Source organism: Pseudonaja textilis, chromosome 7 (genome assembly GCF_049901715.1).
Source record: "Pseudonaja textilis isolate UNSWEBS1 chromosome 7, rPseTex1.2, whole genome shotgun sequence".
In the NCBI taxonomy this organism is placed as follows: Eukaryota; Metazoa; Chordata; class Lepidosauria; order Squamata; family Elapidae; genus Pseudonaja; species Pseudonaja textilis.
The window spans coordinates 14,236,393-14,258,385 of NC_141996.1; the positions used below are offsets into that span (position 1 = coordinate 14,236,393).

Here is a 21,993-nt window from a genome sequence, read left to right on the forward strand (position 1 = left end):
TGGAAAATCAAGTTTAACATCCCTAAGTTATAAGCAAGTACAGGTAGTCCTTGGTTTACAACAGTTGACTTAATGGCCATTCAAAGTTACAACATCACTGAAAAAAAGTGACTTATCACCATTTTTCAGACTTATGATCATTGCAGCATCTCCATGGTTCAGTGTGATTTACATTTAGATGCTTGACCACTCACATTTATGATGGTTGCTGTTGTCTCGGAGTCAAATAATCACCTTTTGTGACCTTCTGACAAGCAAAGTCAATGGGGAAGCCTGTTTCACTTAACAACCGAGTTACTAATTTAACAACTGCAGTGATTCACTTAACGAAGGTGAAGTTGTAAAAAAGAACAAGGAAAAGTTGTAAAGTGGGGCAAAACTCAACTTTTAACAAATTTCTCACTTAGCAACTTAAATTTTGGGCTCAAAGTTGCAAAAGGGGATCACATGACCCCGGGACCCTGCGGCCGTCATAAATATGAGCCAGTTGACAAGTGCCCAAATTTTGATCATTTGACCACAGGAATGCTGCAACAATTGTAAGTGTGAAAAATGGTCATAAGTATATTTTTCAGTGCCGTTGTAAGTTCAGGCGGTCACTAAATAAACCAGGGGTCTTCAAACTTGACAGTTTTAAGGCTTGTGGACTTCAACTTCCAGAATTCTACCTCCAGTCATGTTAGCTCAGGAATTCTGGGAGTTGAAGGCCACAAGTCTTGAACTTGCCAAAGAAGACCCTTGAAATAAACGGTTGTAAGTCAAGGACTACATGTAATATGGTTATATGCAGCTAAAAAGCACTGCTTAAATGGAATGTTATCTGCCACCCATCTTCCTGTTACCTTTTATTGTTCAGCTCCACAAATGGACACACTTCAAAGCAGAGCAAGTGCTTTGATCATCTGTTATTTTTTTGTTTTCGTTTTTCTTACTGGCCTGTTAGAAGTCCAGATGCATTCTGAAAATAAAAACGCTGAGAGTAGAATTTTGTTCTGCAGCACGCCAACTTCCCATTTTTATGAGATGTCTATAAAAAGTCACGTGGGATAAGGATCCTTAAGAATTGCAAGTCTAGGGTCTTTGAGCAATTTTAATTGACATCAGGACATGTGGAAACATAATTTCAATAAATGGGAGCGAATATAGCAATAGCACTTAGACTTATATACCACTTTATAGTGCTTTACAGCCCTCTCTACTTGGTTTAGAGAGTCAGCATATTGCCCCCAACAATTTGGGTCCTCATTTTACCCACCTTGGAAGGATGGAAGGCTGAGTCAACCTTGAGCCTTGGTGGGATTTGAACTGCCAAATTGTAGGCAGCTGACTGCAGAGGTAGCTTGCAATACTGCACTCTAACCACTGCGCCACAGAGGCTCCTCTGTGGATATGTCACAAAATGCATTTTATATTTATTATGGTTTAATGTAGTTTCCCCCTCCCCCCTTTCCATCTTAATCCCAGATAACTGGAATGTCCCAAAAGTGCTTTTCCAAGAGGCAACTGGACTTTCTGGTTTTTCTTTGAAGACGTTTCACTTCAAGAAGCTGAAGAAGCTTCTTGGATGAGAAGCAAAATATCTTCAAACAAAAACCAGAAAGTCCAGTTGCCTCTTGAAAAAAGCAACTTTGGGACAACCCTGATCTGGAGGACTGAGAATTTCCATGGACAGATAACTGGAATGTAAAAGGAACTAAAAAAAATATTAGGGTGAGTTAGTCTGAAAATATGCTTAGTGCTGAACAGCTTATTAATGTAGAGTGCAATGATTGAAGACAATGAAGTATTGTGGATGTCAGTCCTCAAAATACTTTTAATTCTTGTGTTGTCATCTGTTTTACCTTTGGAGCAAATCCAAATTGCTGCCTAGAAGGAGAGAACAGATAAATAGAAGTTTCTTAATCTCTGAATTAAGAAGAGGAAGAGAAAACGGTGATCCTCATACAAACTTCCAAATGTCAACAATTCAAACTGAGGAGGCAAAAATTCCATATTTACTGTTTCATATTTTATGTTCCCTAAACAGAATTGTAAAACCTGAACGCAGGGAGCAAAAGGAAAGTGCGTACTTGTTAAGATCATATCTGAAGTGTTGGTTTTAAAAGCACCAGGGGTCACTGTTGCTCTAATTTTCTATTTTGCAAGAGCAAAGGGGATGCATTTTAGCCACACCGCTGAGGAAATTTACAGGTCATTGTGAGATTAGTTAGATCCCACAACTCTGGTTACATTTCACAATGATTCCTGCCAATTGTTGACCTTGTGAAAAGCCTCTGTACTTAGTGTTAAAGATGTCATCTTCAACAATAAGTTGAAAGAGAGACGGAAAAACTTTTAATTCCTGAGTTTCTTTTTGGCTTATTTGGTGCTTGGCTAAAAATAATAAATATCCTCCAAGGCCACTTTACATGAATGTGATAATGTTGTTGCCTTGAAGTCTTTTTACTTTATTAGCAGAGGAGAGATTCTATATCTGTACTTGAAAAAAATACAGTTGCAGTTAGGTTTTCGTGACAAACACTAATGGAGACCTGCAATGTTAAGATGCTAGCTAATTGTACACTAATATATAATATTAGCATTCTCTTCAGATATACTGTATAGTTTGCTTACTAATAGCCATTTGTATTCGGAGGAGTTATAAAGGCACTTGCCTTTATAGGCTTATAATAGTTATAGTTATAAAGGCACGTATATTAATATATTAGGTTTTGTAGATGTTAGGCAGAATAGTTCTATTAAATGCAATAGCAGATAACATAATCAGAGTTGGAAGGGACCTTGAAGGTCATCTAGTCCAACCCCCTGCCCAAGCAGGAGACCCTACACCATTTCTGACAGATGGCAGTCCAGTCTCTTCTTGAAAGCCTTCAGTGATCAAGCTCCCACAACTTCTGAAGGCAAGCTGTTCCATTGGTTGATTGTTCTCACTGTCAGAACATTTCTTCTTATTTCCAGGTTGAATCTCTCCTTGATCAGTTTCCATCCATTATTCCCTGTCTGGCCTTCAGGTGCTTTGGAAAATAGCTTGACACCCCCTCCTCTCTGTGGCAGCCCCTCAAATATTGGAAGACTGCTATCTTGTCTCCCCTGGTCCTTCTCTTCCCTAGACTAGCCAGGCCCAGTTCCTGTAACCATTCTTCATATGTTTTAGTCTCCAGTCCCCAAATCATCCTGATTGCTCTTCTCTGCACTTTTTCTAGAGTCTCAACATCTTTTTAATAGTGTGGTGACCAAAACTGGATGCAGTATTACTAAGTGTTTATAGAGTAGCGTTAGTACCTCACTTGATCTTGATTGTATTAATGCAACTTAGGATTGCATTAGCTTTTTTGGCTGCTGCTGCTCCTATTTAGCTGATTGTCCACTAAGACTCCAAGATCGCTCTCACAGTTACTGCTATTAAGCCAGGTTTCACTCAGTCTATATGTGTACTTTTGGTTTTTCTTGCCTAAGTGTAGGACTTTACACTGAACATGTAAGTCTATGTACAATAGCACTTAGACTTATATGCCGCCTCACAGTGCTTAACAGCCCTCTCTCTCTAAGCGGTTTACAGAGTCAGTCTGTTCCCCCAACAGTCAGGGTCCTCATTTTACCAAACTCAGAAGGATGGAAGGCTGAGTCAACCTTGAGCCGGTCAGGATTGAACTCCTGGCAGTTGGCAGAATTAGCCTGCAATGCTGCATTCTCACCTCTGTGCCACCACAGCTTATACTGGTGCAGGGAATCCTCGACTTAACAACCATTCATTTAGTGACCGTTTGAAGTTACAGTGGCAGTGAAAAAAGTGATTTATGACTGTTTTTCACACTTACAACCATTGCTACTTCCCCATGTCACATGATCAAAATTCAGATGCTGGAGACTGGCTCATATCTATAACAGCTGCAGTGTCCTGGCATCATGTGATCCCCTTTTACGACGTTCTGACTAGCCAAGTCAGAGGGGAAAACAGATTCAATTAACAGTTGTATTACAAATTTACTGTAGCTACAGTGATTCCCTTAACCATCAGCAAAAAAAGGTTGTAAAATGGGGCAAAACTCAACAAATGTCTCTCTTAACTGCATACATTTTTGGCTCAATTATGGTCATAAGTCAAGAACTACCTGTATATATTTCATTACTGGCCTTCAAGGACACTTATCCTATCTCATTTGCTTTTGTAGTTTTTAATGCAGGGGGGGTTCAACTCGTGCCCGCAGGCCGGATGCATCATGCGCTGGCCACGCCCGGTTTAGCGAAGGTAGGAAGTCACAATACGTCACATGATGACGTGGGTTTGACACTCTTGTTTTAATGTGTGCCTTCATAGTTAAAGGTCTTAAGTGAGAAGTCATAAAGTAATTGAAAAATGTTGACAAGCTGTAGACTTTGCTTGGGCTGTAATGCTTATATTAGCAGACAGTAGGTTACATGTTTGAATATTTGCCAGGGGAAGAGGGACAACTAAATGATAATATAAGAAGACCATGATTACCTTATGTTGGATGCAGAAGGAGATAGGGAAAAAATATATAAATCTGGATGCTTTATACATTCAGAACCATTGGAACAAGCTTATAGTTCTTCCTTAGAAATTTTAGATAGAAATAGAGCAGTGGCTTATGCAGAAGTAAACTACTAATTGTACTAGATCACATTCCGAATAGAATGCGTATAACTCATTCTATTCAGAAATGTGATGTACTCCTCTTTCTTTTTCTCTGTCTGTTTGCTTAGACCAGGAATAATTTTGAAAGCACGCGTCAGGAAGTGGAACGACTGATGCAGAGAATGAAGTCTGCCAGCCAGGATTATAGGCCACCGAGCCAGTGGACTATGGAGGGCTACCTCTACATCCAAGAGAAACGTGAGTAGTCAATAGGCCACACAATATATTTGTAAGTTAACTGTCAGAGTTTGTCGCAGAAATCACACACAGATAATTGATTCAGCAGGATTCATTAACTTCTTTATATACATAATAACACATGAAGTAAATTTACAATACCAACTGCATATTCTTTCAATGTGGTAGCAGTTACAGGCAAAAACACAAGCAGAGGAGAGAACAGCAGAGAACAGTTTCAGTTTTGATTCAGAGTCTCAGATAAATTTGCAGTTTCAGAGCTCAGAGCTTAATACAAAGCCACACCCAGGCTCCTTCCAGTTTCAGTTTCCAAGCAGTCCTCATTGGCTGACTTAGTTGCTATGCCTATTCATTGGCTGACCTTGTTACCATGCCCCTGCCAATTTATGAATATTCTGACATTAACCACAGGTTGATACGTCATAGAGTTAAATACACATTATATATAATGGCAATCCCCAATTTACAAACACAATTGGAACCAGAATTTCTGTTGCTAAGCAAGGAGGTTGTTAAGTGAGATGTGCTCAGTTTTATGACCTTTTTTTGCTCCAGTTGTTAATTGAATCACTGCAGTTGTTAAATGAATCACCCAGTTGTTCCATAAACCTGACTTCCCCTTGTCAGAAACCAGCTGAGAAGATCAGAAATGGTAATCACATTATTCCAGAATCCTGCAACTATCATAAATGCAAGCCAGTTGCCAAGCTCCCGAATTTTGATCACATGACTGTGTGTAGGTATAAGGACTTGTCATGGGTCATTTTTTTCAGTGCCATTATAACTTCTAACAGGCGCTAATCAATGACTGTAAGTTGAAGACTATCTACTCTTTTCTGTTACATTGGTTTGTTGCGCCAGTCAGCCAGATGTTGACAGTGGATTTGGCATTTTTACCCATCTATCAAGTCTTCCCCAAGGATCTGGGATAGACAGATGCTGATGTTTTTGTGGTGTTAGAGCAGGGGTGTCAAACTGAATTTCACCGAAGGCCGCATCAGGGTTGTGTTTGACCTTGGAGGGCCAGGGTGGGTGTGGCCAGTTCGATGTCACTCGTGTGATCAAATACCACTTTTACTAGTAATTTGTTTTGCTGGCACTGTGCCCGCAAAATGGAGTTGGGGGGACACATGTGCATCCCTCCTGGGCTCTGTTTTCGGCTGCAATGGCCTCCTCCAGCCCTCTTTCTTGCGAAAATGGAACTTGGGTGGGCCGCGCACAACCCTCCTGAATTCCTTTTTTGTTGGCAGAGGCACCGAAGATCAGTCCTTCATTGTTTCCAGGGCAGCCACATAGCACCACATGGGCTGGATCCAATCCTTGGGCCTACAGTTTGACGCCCTTATGTTAGAGATATCATAGCAGGACATAAGCTGTTTTAAGTAAAGCTGCCTTTGGTAATTGACTAATGGTAAATTTGTCAATGCCTTTGATGTTCAAATTCTTTTGTGATTATACCCAATGTGCTTATTGTTATTGGTACTACTTTTGCTTTCTCCAATGATATTATTGTTGTTGTTGTTATTACTATTCCTCTTATTATCAAACTACATCAATGCACCTGTAGAAAGCCTTTTGTTGCCAGATTTACTATTTTACTATGGGATGTCCATATTTTAGTAAAATTCAGATTTTACTAGAAAGATAAGGCACCTGCACATTGAGGTAGAAAGACCAAATGCTAGAACTGATCTTTATGATAAATCATTAGAAAGAAGTAACCAATAAGCACAGAGATTTTGCAATAGCAGTTTATAAATAAGCCCTTTGCATATTTCAAGATGTCATCAAATGGCAGAAGTTTTTATTAGTTTCCCAAGGAGTTTCCATCATTGTATCATACATATGATAAGAGCAACAGCATGGTTGTTCCTGGGACATATATCAGATACATCCATTTGATTTTTTTAATCAATATTGCGTAACCACTTAAAAATGATTGTTAAATTGCTGGTTCTGGAATGGAGATGTTCAATCTCCTCAAAGCAGATCTCTGAGGAACAAGTAGCTTTGAGATTAGGATTATCTCACTGAAATGTTTTGCCGTTTCCTCTTATTAAACAGCTTCTAAGTGACAAAAAAAATGCTCTTTCCTTCACAGTGATTTTCTGAAGCTGCCTTACCTGCTTCAGAACAGCCACTGTTTGCTCTGAGCCATTTTTTTTTCCCCTTCTATCTTTTAATTAACTGGTAATAATAAAAGGCAACCCCTCCACCCCAAAGGTCTCTGTTAAGCGGAAATTACCTTGGACATTATTAAGAGGAGAGCAAGGACATAGGAAAATGCCAGGCACACACGGTGCTTCATTAAACAGTGAAAGGCCAAGATGACATGATGTTGTAGTGGAGGAAATTATTTGCTCATTTGTTTAGGCTAAGGGAGAAAGATGACACAAATGTAATTTTGATCTCAGATATACAGTAAAAGCATCAATTGTTCTCTGATCATCTTGGTTCGGGCTATGCAAAGGGAACGTGCGTTTCTCCTCCTATATGGCAGGCCAGCTTACTTATTTATTTATTATTATTGTGTGGTAATTTTGAGATGGATGATAAGAATAGATCAGGTGTCCCGCACGTATCTCAAAATACTCGGTGCTAATTTTGGGAAAACACCTTAAGCACCTTGTAATATAGGACATCTCTCATGAAAAACTTGTTTCAAGGGTGGGCATTTTCCTTTTCTTTTTGGTGCTTATTGCTTTTGTACCTTTGTTTTTAATTAATTTTGTACACTTCCCAGTATCCTGTGGGATCCTTGGTGCCTCTCTGAGCTTGGCGGTTTTCTTGCAGACGTTTCATTACCCAACTAAGTAACATCATCAGTATATCATACACAGAGTCATCTACAAGTGAGGTGGCCTTAGAAATAGGAATCATTAGTAAATTTGATATTTTCATAACAATTCGTTTATACTGTATCGCTATAGTATAAATTTTATCATAAAAGGTTTCTTTGTTGTGAATTTTTTGTTCTAGTGATCTTCCAAAAAACACAACCCTTGTTTTTTCCCCCTTCTTTTTAGGACCACTGGGATTTGCTTGGATAAAACATTACTGTACATATGACAAAGGGACCAAAGCATTTACAATGAGTATTTCTGAAGCCAAATCTGGAGGGAAAGTTGTAAGTATCATCCCGAAGGCCAAACAACTTTTTAGTCATCTGCTTGCGAAGTTTACCAAGGATAGTGTTTCTTGAAGCACATTGTATTTAATGTAGTATTAAGAAGTTGGGGGTAAAGAGTTCAGTATTCTTTTGGAGTAGGTCTTCCAGTGGGAAAAAAATATTATTTTTTTGTGTTTAAATTAACCTTCACATTCATTTATATATATAGAGCGGCGGTGGTGCAGTTGTTAGAATGCAGAACTGCCTGCAATTTGGCAGTTCGATTCTTACCAGGCTCAAGGTTGACTCAGCCTTCCATCCTTCTGAGCTGGGTAAAATGAGGACCCAGATAGTTGGGGGCAATAGGCTGACTCTGTAAACCGCTTAGAGAGGGCTGTAAAAGCACTGTGAAGTGATATATAAGTCTAAGTGCAATTGCTATAAGTGCTATTATGAATCTGAAAGAAAATGGGGCTAGAATGATGTCTGTATCTCCCAGAATACTAATTTATTATTTATTAAACAAAATTATATGGCAAAAGAAAACTGGGCTAGAATGATGTCTGTATCCCCCAGAACATTTATTTATTAAACAAAATTATATGGCAAAATTATATTGTATTATATTTCAAAGATCCTGCCTTCATTATTTTTACAAGTAACTCAAGGCGGCGAACATATCCAACACACCTTCTTTCTCCTATTTTCCCCACAACAACCCTGTGAGATGAATTTTGCTGAAAGAGAATGATTGGCCCAAAGTCACCCACTGGCTTTCATGTCTAAGGTGGGACTAGAATTCTGGTCTACTGCTTTTGTAGTCCAGTGCCTTAACCACTAGATCAAACTGGCACTCTCTCTATTCTATCTTAAGTCTTAAAATGTAACATCCTTAGGAGAAATTAACAGATTAACCGAGTTGGAAGGGACCTTGTAGGTCATCTAGTCCAACCCCCCACCCAAGCAGGAGACCCTACACTATTTCTGACAAATGGCAGTCCAAACTCTTCTTGAAAGCCTCCAGTGATAAAGCTCCCACAACTTCCAAAGGACAACTGTTCCATTGGTCAATTGTTCTCACTGTCAGAAAAATTTTCCTCATTTGTAGATCGAATCTCTCCTTGATCAGTTTCTATCCATTATTCCTTTCAGGTACCTTGGAAAATAGCTTGACCCCTTCCTCTCTATGACAGCCCCTCAAATATTGGAAGACTGCTATCATGCCTCCCCTGGTCCTTCTCTTCACTAGACTAGCCATGCCCAGTTCCTGTAACCATTCATCGTATGTTTTAGCCTCCAGTCCCCTAATCATCTTGGTTGCTCTTCTCTGCACTCTTTCTAGAGCCATGATGGTGAACCTATGACACATGTGCCACAGGTGGTACACAGAGCCATTTGTGCTGGCACATGAGCTGCAGGCAAACATATCTCACTGTGCATGTGCGAAACTCACAGCTGATTTTTGGTCAGTTTGAGGCCTTTTTCGGCCTCCCAAAGGCTTCTACAAGCTTTGTAGGCCGAAATCTAGCCCCGTTTCGTCACTTCTGGTATTTTCAGAAAAACAGGAAGTGATGAAACGGGGCTAGATTTCGGCCTACAAAGCGTATAGAAGCCTGCAGAAGCCTTCCTCAAGCTTTTGAGAGGCTGAAAAAGACCTCAAACTGCCCAAAAATCAGCTGTGAGGCACAGTGCAGATGTGGTGGTGGGGATTGCGTGCACATCTGTAGGGGACGTGAGGGTGCGCGTTGCCTTCTGGGTGCTGGCACGCAAGAGCGAGTGTGCAAGCACGCACACAATTTTTGGCACAAGAGCCCAAAAAGGTTAGCTACTGTTCTAGAGTCTCAACTTCTTTTTAATAATGTGACCAAAACTGGATGCAGTTTTGGTCACATTATAAGTGTGGTTTTATGTCTGTTAAGTTAAGATTTGGAAATGTGATAATGAAATAAAAGTAAAGTGTAGAGTGATGGTGCTCAGTTTTAATTATTTCCTATATACAGAGAGCAACAAATTCATTATCTTCTAATGCAATCATTCTCAACCTTCACCACAGACCCCCTTTAAATACCTTTTGTGGCCATGGACCCCCCCAAGATTTAACTCAAGGTTTAAATGATAACATTTCTTCAAGCCTTTGTAGACCCTCTATGATGACATCATAGCCCTCCAAGGGTCCACAGACCGCAGGTTGACGACCACTGGTCTAATGTTCCAGACTAGAAAGTGGCACAAACTTAGCTAAGTTAGCCTGGGCCAGTCCCTCTCTCTCCAACAATGGTTTGCAATGGCAAACCACTTCCAAAATCTTGCCGTTTGCAATATCCTTTGTAACTCCAGATTTATTAGTTAAACTGAGAGAAAGTTGCTTAATGCTAAATTAGGCAAATGTCTGCAGAACCTGTTGCAAAAGCGATACTCTTTTGCCTCATTCAAAATACTTCCTGAAATAACATGTGAGCACTACATAAAAGCAAAGGTAAATATGCATGTCTATGCAAATGTAATAAATGTAGAAGAGAAATATAGATCTGGTAGGTCTTACATATTTTAAGTCTGTATTTTGTTGGTCTCGTGGCCAACAAATATTAATATTAAGCAGGTGCTGGATAAATCTTTCTCCTGCTGCTTTTTTCTCAGCATCTTGATTATACCACCAAGTTAATTAATCAAAGCTCCTAGGATTGATAATTAATTTCTTCATCTTAGTTGGAAATTGATTTGTTTGTGTAACAAGTAATGGATGATTCTTCATTCTAACTTTAAATGTTCTGATTTTTTTTATAGAATGGCCTTGTTCCAAATTCACCAGACTTGTTCAAGCTGAAGTCCTGCATCCGGAGAAAAACAGATTCAATTGACAAGCGCTTCTGCTTTGATATCGAAGTTGCCGAAAGGTTTGAAATTTTAGAAAGGGTGATTTTTTTAATTCTCTTAAAGGAAAAAAAAATGCCGTGGTGCCCTACCAGGACATTTTGTGAACAATCTACATACCACTTCACTCCACAATGTGGTTTTTTTTTCCCCTGTTCCCAAAACCTCTCTTGATTATACAAAATGTGACGGAAACCTATTCGTAATGGTAACAGTTTTCTACTTTTTTAGAAATAAAACAGGCGTGTTAAGTCCTCCAGAATCATTTTACCTGTAAAGCATTGGCCCTTAAATCTCCTCAGTGACTTTCAGATCTTTTCATGTGGGTTTTTGTTCAAGTTCTGTTTCTCTCAGCAGATTTGATATCCTAGAACAGGGGTCCCCAAACTTCCTGGATTGGTGGACCAGCAGGGTGGGAGTGGAGAGAGGAAATGGTTGTGTATGAGTGACAGGCACACACACTTTTGTGCACAGCTCCATTTGCGCAAGTGATGGGACACTTGTGTGTGTGTGAAGCTCCATTTGTACTTTTGCAGCCTGGTTCCAAACAGGCCTTGGCCCAGTAGCAGGCCAAAGCCCAGGGGTTGGGACTCCTGTTAAGGTATTGGGATTTAAGAGCTGATGGAATGTAAGGCTGATGCAATGTAAGGCTGATACAATGAAGATTGGTATTGGTATTGCCTTTTTAAGACTAAGAATGGGTCCACAGAAGTCTTTACCTCTTTAAGAGGTGTTTATTATAAGGCAGCCATTAGAGGCTGTGTTTCTCTCTCCTTGTGTCCAGTATCCATTGCAGAGTTGTCCATGTAGAATTAAGAAGATTGATTGCTTGTCAGGTATTTGCCTACCATGTATATTTCCGTATATGTCTTGTATATAAACCACTGTTAAATGCCTAGATCTCTGTGTGCTGTGTTTTGCTCCTGGGTTGTCTCATAATAGTAGCCACGCTGCAAACACTCTGCTGTAGAAGGCCCTATTCTTTTCCATTATGCAACATACCTTCTGTAACGTTATACATGTACTCCCATTTCATAGTTGTCATTTCAATTTTCTGTGCTGTTGAATATCCATAACCGAGATGGTCCCTACCAGATAGCCTCCATTAATATTGGTTGCCCCTACATTGGCTGGCATTGCCATCTCTGTGCTTTATCTAATATTTAGCTTAATAGTTAACTACAGTCTGTGGCCTCCTCTTAAGGTAGGGACTGAGTTCAGAGCTCTTTCATCAGGATTGAGAATACTTTTTTCTTGGTGGTCTCTGTAAACAATTCTTGAGATTTGCATCACGGAGATCCTATTTCAGAAAATCAAATCTTTCTGGTTAATCTGTGTAGCCAGCTATTCCGTTCCACTATCTCTTTTTTCTTTGTTTTCTTACTTTCATTTTCATTTTGCAGTTTCCCCCCCAGCAAATTTTCCTAATGAATTTCTCCTTTGGGTTTATAAAGTATAGAAAATACTAAAAATATAAATTGCTGTTATTTTTTCTGAATGCATCACCTGTTATCATTTTGGAAGATTACAGAATTACCATGTGAATGTATTTTATTGTGTATGTGTGTATATCAGTTGGTGTCTGTGTATATACGTGTGTGTATTCCGACACGAGTAAGTCTGGAATATTAAGCATCTATACATCCTTCATAATAGGATTCTCACTTAATACATCAAAAGCAAACCTATCTCACTGATTTAAAACTAATAGCAAAAATAAAGTATTCTGAAATGAATAAGATCTTATCAATGCATTTTCTTTAACGCTGTTTTTAACAAAAAATGCAATTTGAATTTGCTGTTCTTGAAAAATCTTCGTTGACCTTGCTTTTCACTATTTAAGAAATTTAATCTTTGTGTTATTTTCTGCTGTATTGCTGTCTTATTAATTTTGTTCAGCTTATAGCCTAGAAAATTTCCACTTGGGAAACTTAAAATAAATAAGAAGATTTTGTATTAAGAACAGAAACAGTTAACCTGATAAGAACTTATTTCCGATATGCTCAGATGAATTGTAATACCTAACATCTTTTCATCTTCTATGTTTTGCACTTTTATTTAGTGTAGCTTTCATATTCATGGAAACAAAAGTGAATAACCAAGTTTCTAATTTGTATGTGGTGTTCTTTTTTTTTTAATAGACATGGGATCATTACCCTGCAAGCTTTTTCTGAATCCAACAGAAAACTCTGGCTAGAAGCTATGGATGGGAAGGAACCTGTAAGAAAAACATTAGTTTTTCTCTTCCCTCCCTCCCTCCCTCCCCCCCCCCCTCTGATTTTTGAAAGTAACAGACATAAAATAGTTTTGCATGTCATTTAAAAATATCTAAGCTTTTTAAAAATAGAAATATACTTTAATTAATTAATTTATTTGTTCTGACTTGATTTACTGCAAACTATCAAAATCCCTCAGTAATTTATTGTAAAAATAAAGTTAATATCAGGACAATAAAAGGAATTAAAATAGCAAATAACTGAAATTAGAACTGAAGAAGCTTCTTGGATGAGAAGTGAAACATTTTCAAAGAAAAAAACCAAGAAAGTCCAGTTGCCTTTCAGAAAAAACACCTCTGGAACAATTGGCATACTAAGAGTAATTTAAGAGTAATATTCAACCCTGAGGATGGTTAATGGCTTGAGAGTTGTCCTACCACCTCTTTAACTTTTTAAACTTTAAATTTGTAACCTCTAATTTTACTTTGTTTTTAATTCTGTTTTTAACTCTGTTTTAATTATGTTTTTATATTGCTATGTATTTTTTATTTGTAAACCAATCAGAGTCACTTAGGTGAGATGGATGGCATAGAAATTTGATAGATGGTAGGTAGGTAGATAGATATAGATTATCTAGGTTGTTGTAGAGGTACATGAAAGGAGGCATCTGTAGGTTGGTGAGAGTTACATCCCATCAATATTTTTTTAAATAAAAAATTTATTTGGGTTTTCACAAAACATAATACAAGTAAAATTTCTTTTTTTGAGAATAGCATGGTCCCGGGTTATCACTTCTCCATACAGACACAAATTCAATTTCATATTCATCTTTGTGTTCTATTCCATATCTTATTACTATTTTAACATTTTCTCAGTATTTTTTTCCCTTCCCTTAGTTTTCTCAATCTTACTTTTAATTATCTCATTCCTTCCTAAATTCAATTACATATATTTTTTTCTAAGTTTCAATACCTTTCTAGTCATTATATTTATACTTTTGTCTGTCCTGTTTCAATTTCATATTTTTCCCTATAGTTACTAATTGGAGTATGACACCTTTGTATCTTTTAATTTTTATCCATTCAACTCTTATTTAAACTTCAATTTATGCCTTTACAATTATAACATGCATATAACACATAACTTCCAGTCAAATTCTGCTTGGTACTTTCTTAAAATACGCACTAAGTTCTTAAAGAGAAAATATATATACTTATTCTATTCCAATTCAGCTCTATCATTAATGTTAGTTATAATCTTTGACATCTTTAACATTTCTTTTCAATAGGGTATCATACTTCTATGAACACTTATAATATTTCCATAATTTTTTCATGTTTCTTTCATATTCCTCTTCACTTAAATTTTTATAACACATTTATAATAATTAAAATGTTCCCCTCCTTTCCTAATTTCATTCTCTCATTCTCTTTATTTCATTTATTTATTAAACATTCCATTACATTACAGTGAGTGTTTTATCTATCATTTTAATCACATTTGCTTCATATTTTCAAAGTTCATTTCTATTTCTAATATAACAATACTATCTTATGTACCCTTGCAGAATCCCCCTTTCAATTACGTTTTCACCCATTATCTCTGAGTCTTCTTGTTTTCCCTGTTTCTCTATATCCTGTTTCTGTCCTTTATAATTTCTTTGCCTTTCCCTCTTCCCCCTCTTCTTCTCCCTTCCCTTTTTGACCCCTTCTCTCTCTAATTTTGATTCTCTCTTCTGTAATCCTCTCTTCTGTTTCTTCCTAATGTTGTAATTAGTTTTCAAACTATTCTTTTTTGGGGTTGTTTTTTCAGATCTTAAATTTTCCACTCTCTTTCCCCCCTTTCCTTTCTTTTCCCCACATAGAAATACTTGGTCATTGAAGATGGCTTCTTCTTTGTCCCACCCTTCTTGTTCTACCAGCATTTCTTGTTGTTTCTCATAGTTCAGGATCTCCATTTCTAAAAATTGAAATATGAAGCCAAAAGAACCTCTTCCTTCTTGTGCATCTTTTTTCTCGTTTTTAAAGTTCCATTCTCAATTCTTCCAAGAGTGATACTATTTTAAAAACTTTTAAACAACTACCTGATTAATTTTAGTCCTTTAGATCCAATAGCCAAAAATCCAAAAATTACCAAATAATCCAAAGCTGTTTCTTCTTGCTTCTTTTTTCCACTTTCTCTTCCTGGGGTTCTCTTATCTTGTTACAAGGTTTCAGTTAAAATGTATCTTTTAGGAATCTTGTTAAAGTTTCACTGTTAATTCCTTTCATTTCCAGGTGGTCTCCTCCATTTTTCCAGATCCCACCCTTTTGTTTTTTTCCTTCTTTTTAAAAGTTTTTGAGAGTCCAGAAATCTTTATTATCCCCTTGACATTTTATATTCAGCTTAAATACCTGTTAATGTCAAAGTGGATTTTTGCCGGTTTCTTGCTTAAATCTATTACTTTTCAATATAGGGAAGAAAAGAAAAAAAACAAAATCCTTTCCCTTCCCTCTCTCATCCGCCACTTCAAAGTCTTCTTTGGGAACAATGTTGTTCTTTATAATTCCAATTCCAGGGTACCTTATATTGTTGCTTTTTCAGTTCAACCCGGTCAGCCAAAACTTTCTCTTCTTATCTTCCTCCTGCACATTCTTTTCCGGTCGAGTTCTTTTTTGAGGTGGCCATTTCTGACCACCGCTACAACCGCCTTTGGGAAAGGGAATAATGGCCAGCTGGGGAGGAGAGATGCGACTCTTCTTGACCCTGCTGGCAGTCTCCCCCCCCCCCTTCACCACCTCTACGGGGTGGCTTAGCCCCAAAACCAGCCGGCTCAGGGCACTCCAGTGGCAAGCACAGATCGAAACTGCGCACAATCGCAGATTTTGGTCTGTCGCTGAAGAAGCCCAAACCGGAAGCCTCCACATCCCATCAATAATTGATTCATTTTGATTTGATTTAATTTGATTTGATTTATATGGCCACTTATCTTACCAATGCACCTCTGGGCAGCCAACAAGAATTAAAATATTTATATAAATGTAGTTCCCAGCCCACTAGCATAAATGGACTCCTAAAAAACACCATTAACTAATAACATAGGCTCAATTACTCTTCTAGCCTCCATACCTAGGAAAACAGCCAGGTCTTAAAACTTTCTAAAAGATGAGCAGAGTTAGGCCAGCTGAACTTTGAGTGGTTTGGTGTTCCAAAGGGTAGATATAGCTACACAAAAGTCATGCTTCATGGGTCCCTCCAATGTTGGCTAGACTGATGAGAATCAGGTAGTGTGGTGGAATGTAATCCAAAATTGCAAAATTATAATGTAATCCAAAATTGGTTATGTCCCAGAGAGCAAAGACCCAACATAGCTTGGAATCTTTAGTAAGCAGAAAGAGAGTGTAGGTGAGTCCTCCCTAGCAGTTCACAACTATATCTAATAGTTATACAGATAGTACTTTAGTCTGGTAAGACTCCTGTCTATAGGCAAATAACAATAACTCTGATTTTTTAAAAAGTGAAATAGCCTCATCTGATTTTCCAAAAATTACATTACAATAATACAAATTTGTTTTTTTTTTTAGATTTATACTCTGCCAGCTATTATTAGCAAGAAAGAAGAAAGTAAGTTGAATTTTAATTATATGAAATTATTATGTATGTTTAGTTTTTTTTAAGTTATACACATTTCCTGCTCTCCCCCCTCCCCATTTTCTTCTACTATTATCTTAGTCTGCCATTCAAGTCCTCAAATTGCCCAACCAAAGTAAAATGTTCCCGTGTAGACATTTGATTGCTACTTTACATATATTTAAGAATATAGCTTGCTTATTAGTGAAATACTACAAGGCTACAATCTCATTAAACTAAGTGTTTCTAAACATGGTTTGCTGTTACCGTCAGCTGTATTAATGATGAGTCAAAAATAAACTGAATTTACAACCTGCAGAGTAACTTATTTTATGACTAAAATGTTGACAAAACTGTAATAATATTCTTAGACCTCAGGAAATGAATTCATGAACAAAATGTTATTGGAGCTTTCTCACAGTGCAGGAAAAATATTTTATTTTTATTTCTGGGAACAATTAAACCTATGAAATGAAATGTGTCATGTGTATCATGCAAGGTTTTTCCAGTCTTCTCATTTTTCCCTCCAGTAAAATTGTTTTTTTTTTTTTACCTTGAAAACAGTTTGGGCCAGGGCTAGAAAAGCAGAGGTATTTCTTTTCATCTTAAATGTTTTTCCTTAAATAATATTCCACCCCATTTATCTTCCCATGGGTGGAAGAACCAACATTTTCTCAACAATACTTCAGTTTGGAAGCATTTGATATTAGTTGTCTACTGAAAGAAATGTTCAGAAGATAATAAAATAAGGCATGACTTTTTTCCCCATTGTAAGATAAACCCAGTTTCTCGGTCATTCACATATTTTTGTTCCCTTCAGCATAATCCTTTAAGCTTAAAAACATTCCAGTTGTCCCCCTATGCAAATTTGGGAAAGGCTTTCATACAAATGGTGCATCTTATTTACGTGTGTGTGTGTGTGTGTGTGTGTGTGTGTGTGTGTGTGTGTGTGTGTAAAGGTTTCCCTGTCCAGTCATGTCTGTCTCTTGTGGGTGGTGCTCTTCTCCGTTTTTTAGCTGAGGGAGCCTAGGACGTTTCTGCAATCATGTGGCCAGCATGATATCATTCTGCAGTGCAAAACATAGAATGCTGTTATCTTCCCACTGGATTGCCTAAACACACGCACACACACGCACACACACCATCTCTGAATAACATCCATCTTGAGACATTATATAAAGATTAGATGTTGACTACTCTATTTGGATCTCACCAAAGTCTTCTACAAAACCTCTCACGAAATTCTCCTTGGCAGCATGTTAAAATATGGTTGACAACTGAGAGCAGTAGTCTCTCTTATGGTTGATTGTGATGGCATGCTACATTTTTTGTTTAGGGCCTGAACTGTGATGTATACCAAGTCACACTAGAAGTAATTTATACAAACTCATCCCCACTTCAGGCAGGCTTGATGGCTCAGTGATTAAGATGCTGGACTTGTTGGCAGGTTTGAGACCCAAATGTGGTGTGACGGGGTGAGTTCCTTGCTCCAGCTCCTGCCAACCTAGCAGTTTGAAAGCATGAAAATGTGAGTAGATAAATAGGTGCCACTTCAATGGGAAGCTAACAGAGCTCTGTGATGTCATTCTAGCTACATGACCATGGAAACATCTTCAGACAGTGCTGGCTCAATGGCCCTTGAAACAGAGATGAGCTCCATCCCCAAGTTGCAATAGCAATAGCATTTAGACTTACATACTGCTTCACAGTGTTTTTACAGCCCTCTCTAAGCTGTATAGAGTCAGCATATTGCCCCCAACAACCTGAGTCCTCATTTTACCAAGCTTGGAAGGATGAAAGGCTAAGTCAACCTTGAGCCTGGTGAGATTCAAACTGCCAAATTGCAGTCAGCTGGCAGTCAGCAGAAATAGCCTGCAGTACTGCATTCTAACCACTGCGCCACCACAACTCATAAGTTAGATAATAATTACACATTTGTGAAAAGTGCAAGTCACTGATTATCTGGAAATGTTTCAGAATTTAAACTTTCTGATAATGTTCATATAAATGCCAAGGTGAATATTTTGATCACTTTTTTAACAATAAAAATTGTTAAATAGCATTTTTTTTAAATGATTAATAGGGGGAAATGGTTGAAATATTGTGTCTATGTATTATGGAAAGGAAACTGTGTTGTTTTATTGCTTGTGATGGTCCTTTTTATGCTAGAAACATTACTTTGGTTTGCCATAATTCAGCTAGTTAGCAAAATAAGCCACAGAGGGCTTTTAAAATATCTGTAAAGTCTACTTTACAGAAATAAATCTACCCATTGAAAGGGCTAAGAAATGTCTGCAAATGCTGTTTGCCTTTGAAGAGTTGGTAATAGCCTGTTTTCTTTCCCTCTGTGAATGGATGTCAAGTACAGTTCAGCCTGACATTTCATATTTTCTAATTAGTTTAATCATGACATAACTCTCTGCTCCCAACATTTTCTCTTGAATGGTCTGGATTCATTTCTTGGATTCTAAAACAGAACACTTACATCATCAAGCATTACTGTCTTCCTTCTCCCCTTACACTTCCTCAGCATAGATGGATAAGTTTTTAAAAAGTAAAACTAGTGGGCCTGGTTTTAAGAACATTAAATGTTTCAAGTCTAATGCTGAGCTTTTGATTTCCCTACATTAGTCATCCGTTTTTGTGGGCTTTCTGTGCATCTCTCTCTGCATGAGAAGTTTTGAAGGGAAGCTAGAATTGGAGATGAGAATCCCATACATGCCATATATTTGATCTTATTTCAAAGTGTGCCCCTTCCCTCTTGCCTTGTAGCTTTCTTTCTCCTGATTATTGCACCTCATTCTCAATTAATTGATGTCTAATTGATACGTGAAACATCAGTTATTCTTTCCAAGGTGGTAAAGTTCCATTCAAATGTAGAAGAAAAATTATACAACATAATAGAATAAAATATTCTACCCTGGTTAATATCAAAAGCACATTGCCTCCCAGACCCCATTGAAGTCTAGAGATTCAAGTCAGAGGAGGGATTATTTAAAGGCAACAAGGAATAAATAATGGATTGAAGGAAAATGTTTTGAGTTGGTCTGATTTCTAAGATGGCCTCAATTGTACATCCAGAAGCTGGATTGCCATTAATAAAAAGTCTCTGTTCAGTTAGATCAGTATTTCTTAGTCTCTGTAATTTTAAAATATATATTTCAACTCCCAGAATTCTCCAGCATTTTGGCCGGGGAATTCTGGGAATTGAAGGCCACAAGTCTTAAAAGTAGCTGAGGTCAATCAACATTGTGTTAAACATTACCCTTCTATTTTCTTCTTTTCCGATTGGGAAAAAAAGTATGCCAAATCATTAAGGACAGAATTAGAGGTGTCCATTGCTAGTTGAATTCATTGCATCGTATGAAATGGCTTACTTTTTAGCTTTTAAAAAAATCTATTTAACTCTTTGTCTTTCACACTTCAGAAGCATAAGACAACTTGTTCTAAATTGTATGAATGGTGGTCTAAATGTCAACTGGTTTCCTTCCAGTTGAACTCAACTAGTGGTGACAAGCATGTGCCATTGTTTTCTTGATAATAAATAAAAGGAATTTCTTTTTTAGTCTACATCACGAGTTTCAAACTCGCCACGTCACATTGCTGTCATGGGATGTTTCATGATAATTTTCCCATTTGCAGAACTGGAGTGAGCATGGCCTGTGTGTGACGCATCTGGCCCGCGGGCCACCAGTTTGACACCCCTGGTCTACATCTATGGTTCTCTCTGCTGATAGGATATAATGATAATAAGGAAAGCTTTTTCTTTAATGCTGATTGTCTACCATAAAACAAAAGTCATTTGGTTTCTAATCATCATATTATTATATAGGCCTCATCAATAATTCAGTGATTTTGATAGCAATGAATTTGGCTTTCTGGTTTGCCTGAAGAATGATGACATGTAATTTTGGGTCTTTTCTTTTGATAGCATTCCTAAATGAGGCTGGTTTTAATTTTGTAAGAAAATGCATTCATGCAGTGGAAACAAGAGGTATGTATTAAAGTGTTAATGTAATAAAACCATTGCAATTAAACCAAACAGTTTAAATAACTGTAATTAACACTGCAATTAAATTAATCAAACATTACCCTTTGGGGAGTGCTGAGCGTATTTAAAACTTCTCAGTTTGAACAAAATGGCTGCCTTGAGGGGATTGCAGATTTGACTATTCTCAAAGTGTCTGAACTGTAGCTTATTGCAAAATACTAATTGTACCTATGATATCAACTACCAACCATCATCCTGCCTCTTTTTTTTCTTGGCAAGTAGGAAATTTTTAAACAAAATGTTCTGTTGTAGTTCTCTATAATTGTTATTCCTATTTAATGAAAGCAATGCATAACTTGCATTTCACCTTTGCAATGTTTTCTCTCAAAAATATTACGCTGCTTTTTATTAGGGGGCTCACTCAGTAAAACCCTAAATTAATCTAAAAATTAGGGCCTTTGGTCTTCAGTGGTGTTATGTCATTACTTAACCACCCTCTTTGGGTTTCTTGAAGTCTCATCACTCAACATATGTTAGTTGACTGATTTAAACATGATTCCAAGAAGAAAGATATTAAACTGTGCAATGCTATATACAAGACTGGCTTTTCAAACCATTAAACATTTCTGGTTCATTGTATTATTCAGTCATCACTTTTATGTACCCACCCAACTCATGTAAATAAAGCTCAAACCAACATCTTTAAGAAACATAATACACAGTAAATGAGATCGTTATTACTATTATTAATAAAGTCCAGAATAGAGCATCTTTGATGTTACATACAATGTAGCCATCTCACCATTTCTCCATTTATAATGTGTAAGCTGACTTATAGAGGAGATAGGCAGCCTAAATAAATTTCCCTGAGATCTCCAAGCCTGCAGAGATAGCTACATTTTGAGGACTTCCAAAAGGTTAACAAGGATGGGGCCAGTCTTATCTCTGGTGGGAATGATACAGTGGGCGCCATGGCAGAAAAGGCAAATGAATTATTTCAAATAGCTGTGACAGACTTTGCAGAATTTTTCTTTTATGTGGTTGGCAGCAATACCTATGAAATTGTTATTGCATTATTCCTCAAATTTGCCCTTTGTCTTGGTGAATGACTAGGCTAGTGAGAAGGCCAAATTATTCTTTTTTTCTCACCTGTGGAAGTCCTTCTGCACCATTGAAGTAGTTTGGCTCCGAACCAGGAAAATAAGGCAACACTGAACTTCAGCAGTTTGTTGTGGTTAAGTTATAATCTGCATGATGATAAAAAAAATAATCTACATGATGGAGATTTTTTTTGAAAACCAGACATAGGGATGTACACTTTCAGAGAATTTGTCAGGTCTTT

The 21,993-nt window shown here is 37.5% G+C and overlaps 1 protein-coding gene across 2 annotated transcripts in view; it reads left to right on the forward strand.

Annotated features, from left to right (window-relative positions):
- Positions 1 to 21,993, forward strand: part of ARHGAP42 (Rho GTPase activating protein 42) — a 158,979-nt gene that overhangs the window by 108,417 nt on the left and 28,569 nt on the right. For both annotated transcript variants that reach the window (XM_026706881.2, XM_087937062.1), the window contains 6 exons: positions 4,726 to 4,855; positions 7,882 to 7,982; positions 10,749 to 10,858; positions 12,977 to 13,055; positions 16,615 to 16,654; positions 20,592 to 20,654. In XM_026706881.2, the coding sequence (XP_026562666.2) occupies positions 4,726 to 4,855; positions 7,882 to 7,982; positions 10,749 to 10,858; positions 12,977 to 13,055; positions 16,615 to 16,654; positions 20,592 to 20,654 (523 nt within the window). The remainder of the gene's footprint in view (positions 1 to 4,725; positions 4,856 to 7,881; positions 7,983 to 10,748; positions 10,859 to 12,976; positions 13,056 to 16,614; positions 16,655 to 20,591; positions 20,655 to 21,993) is intronic.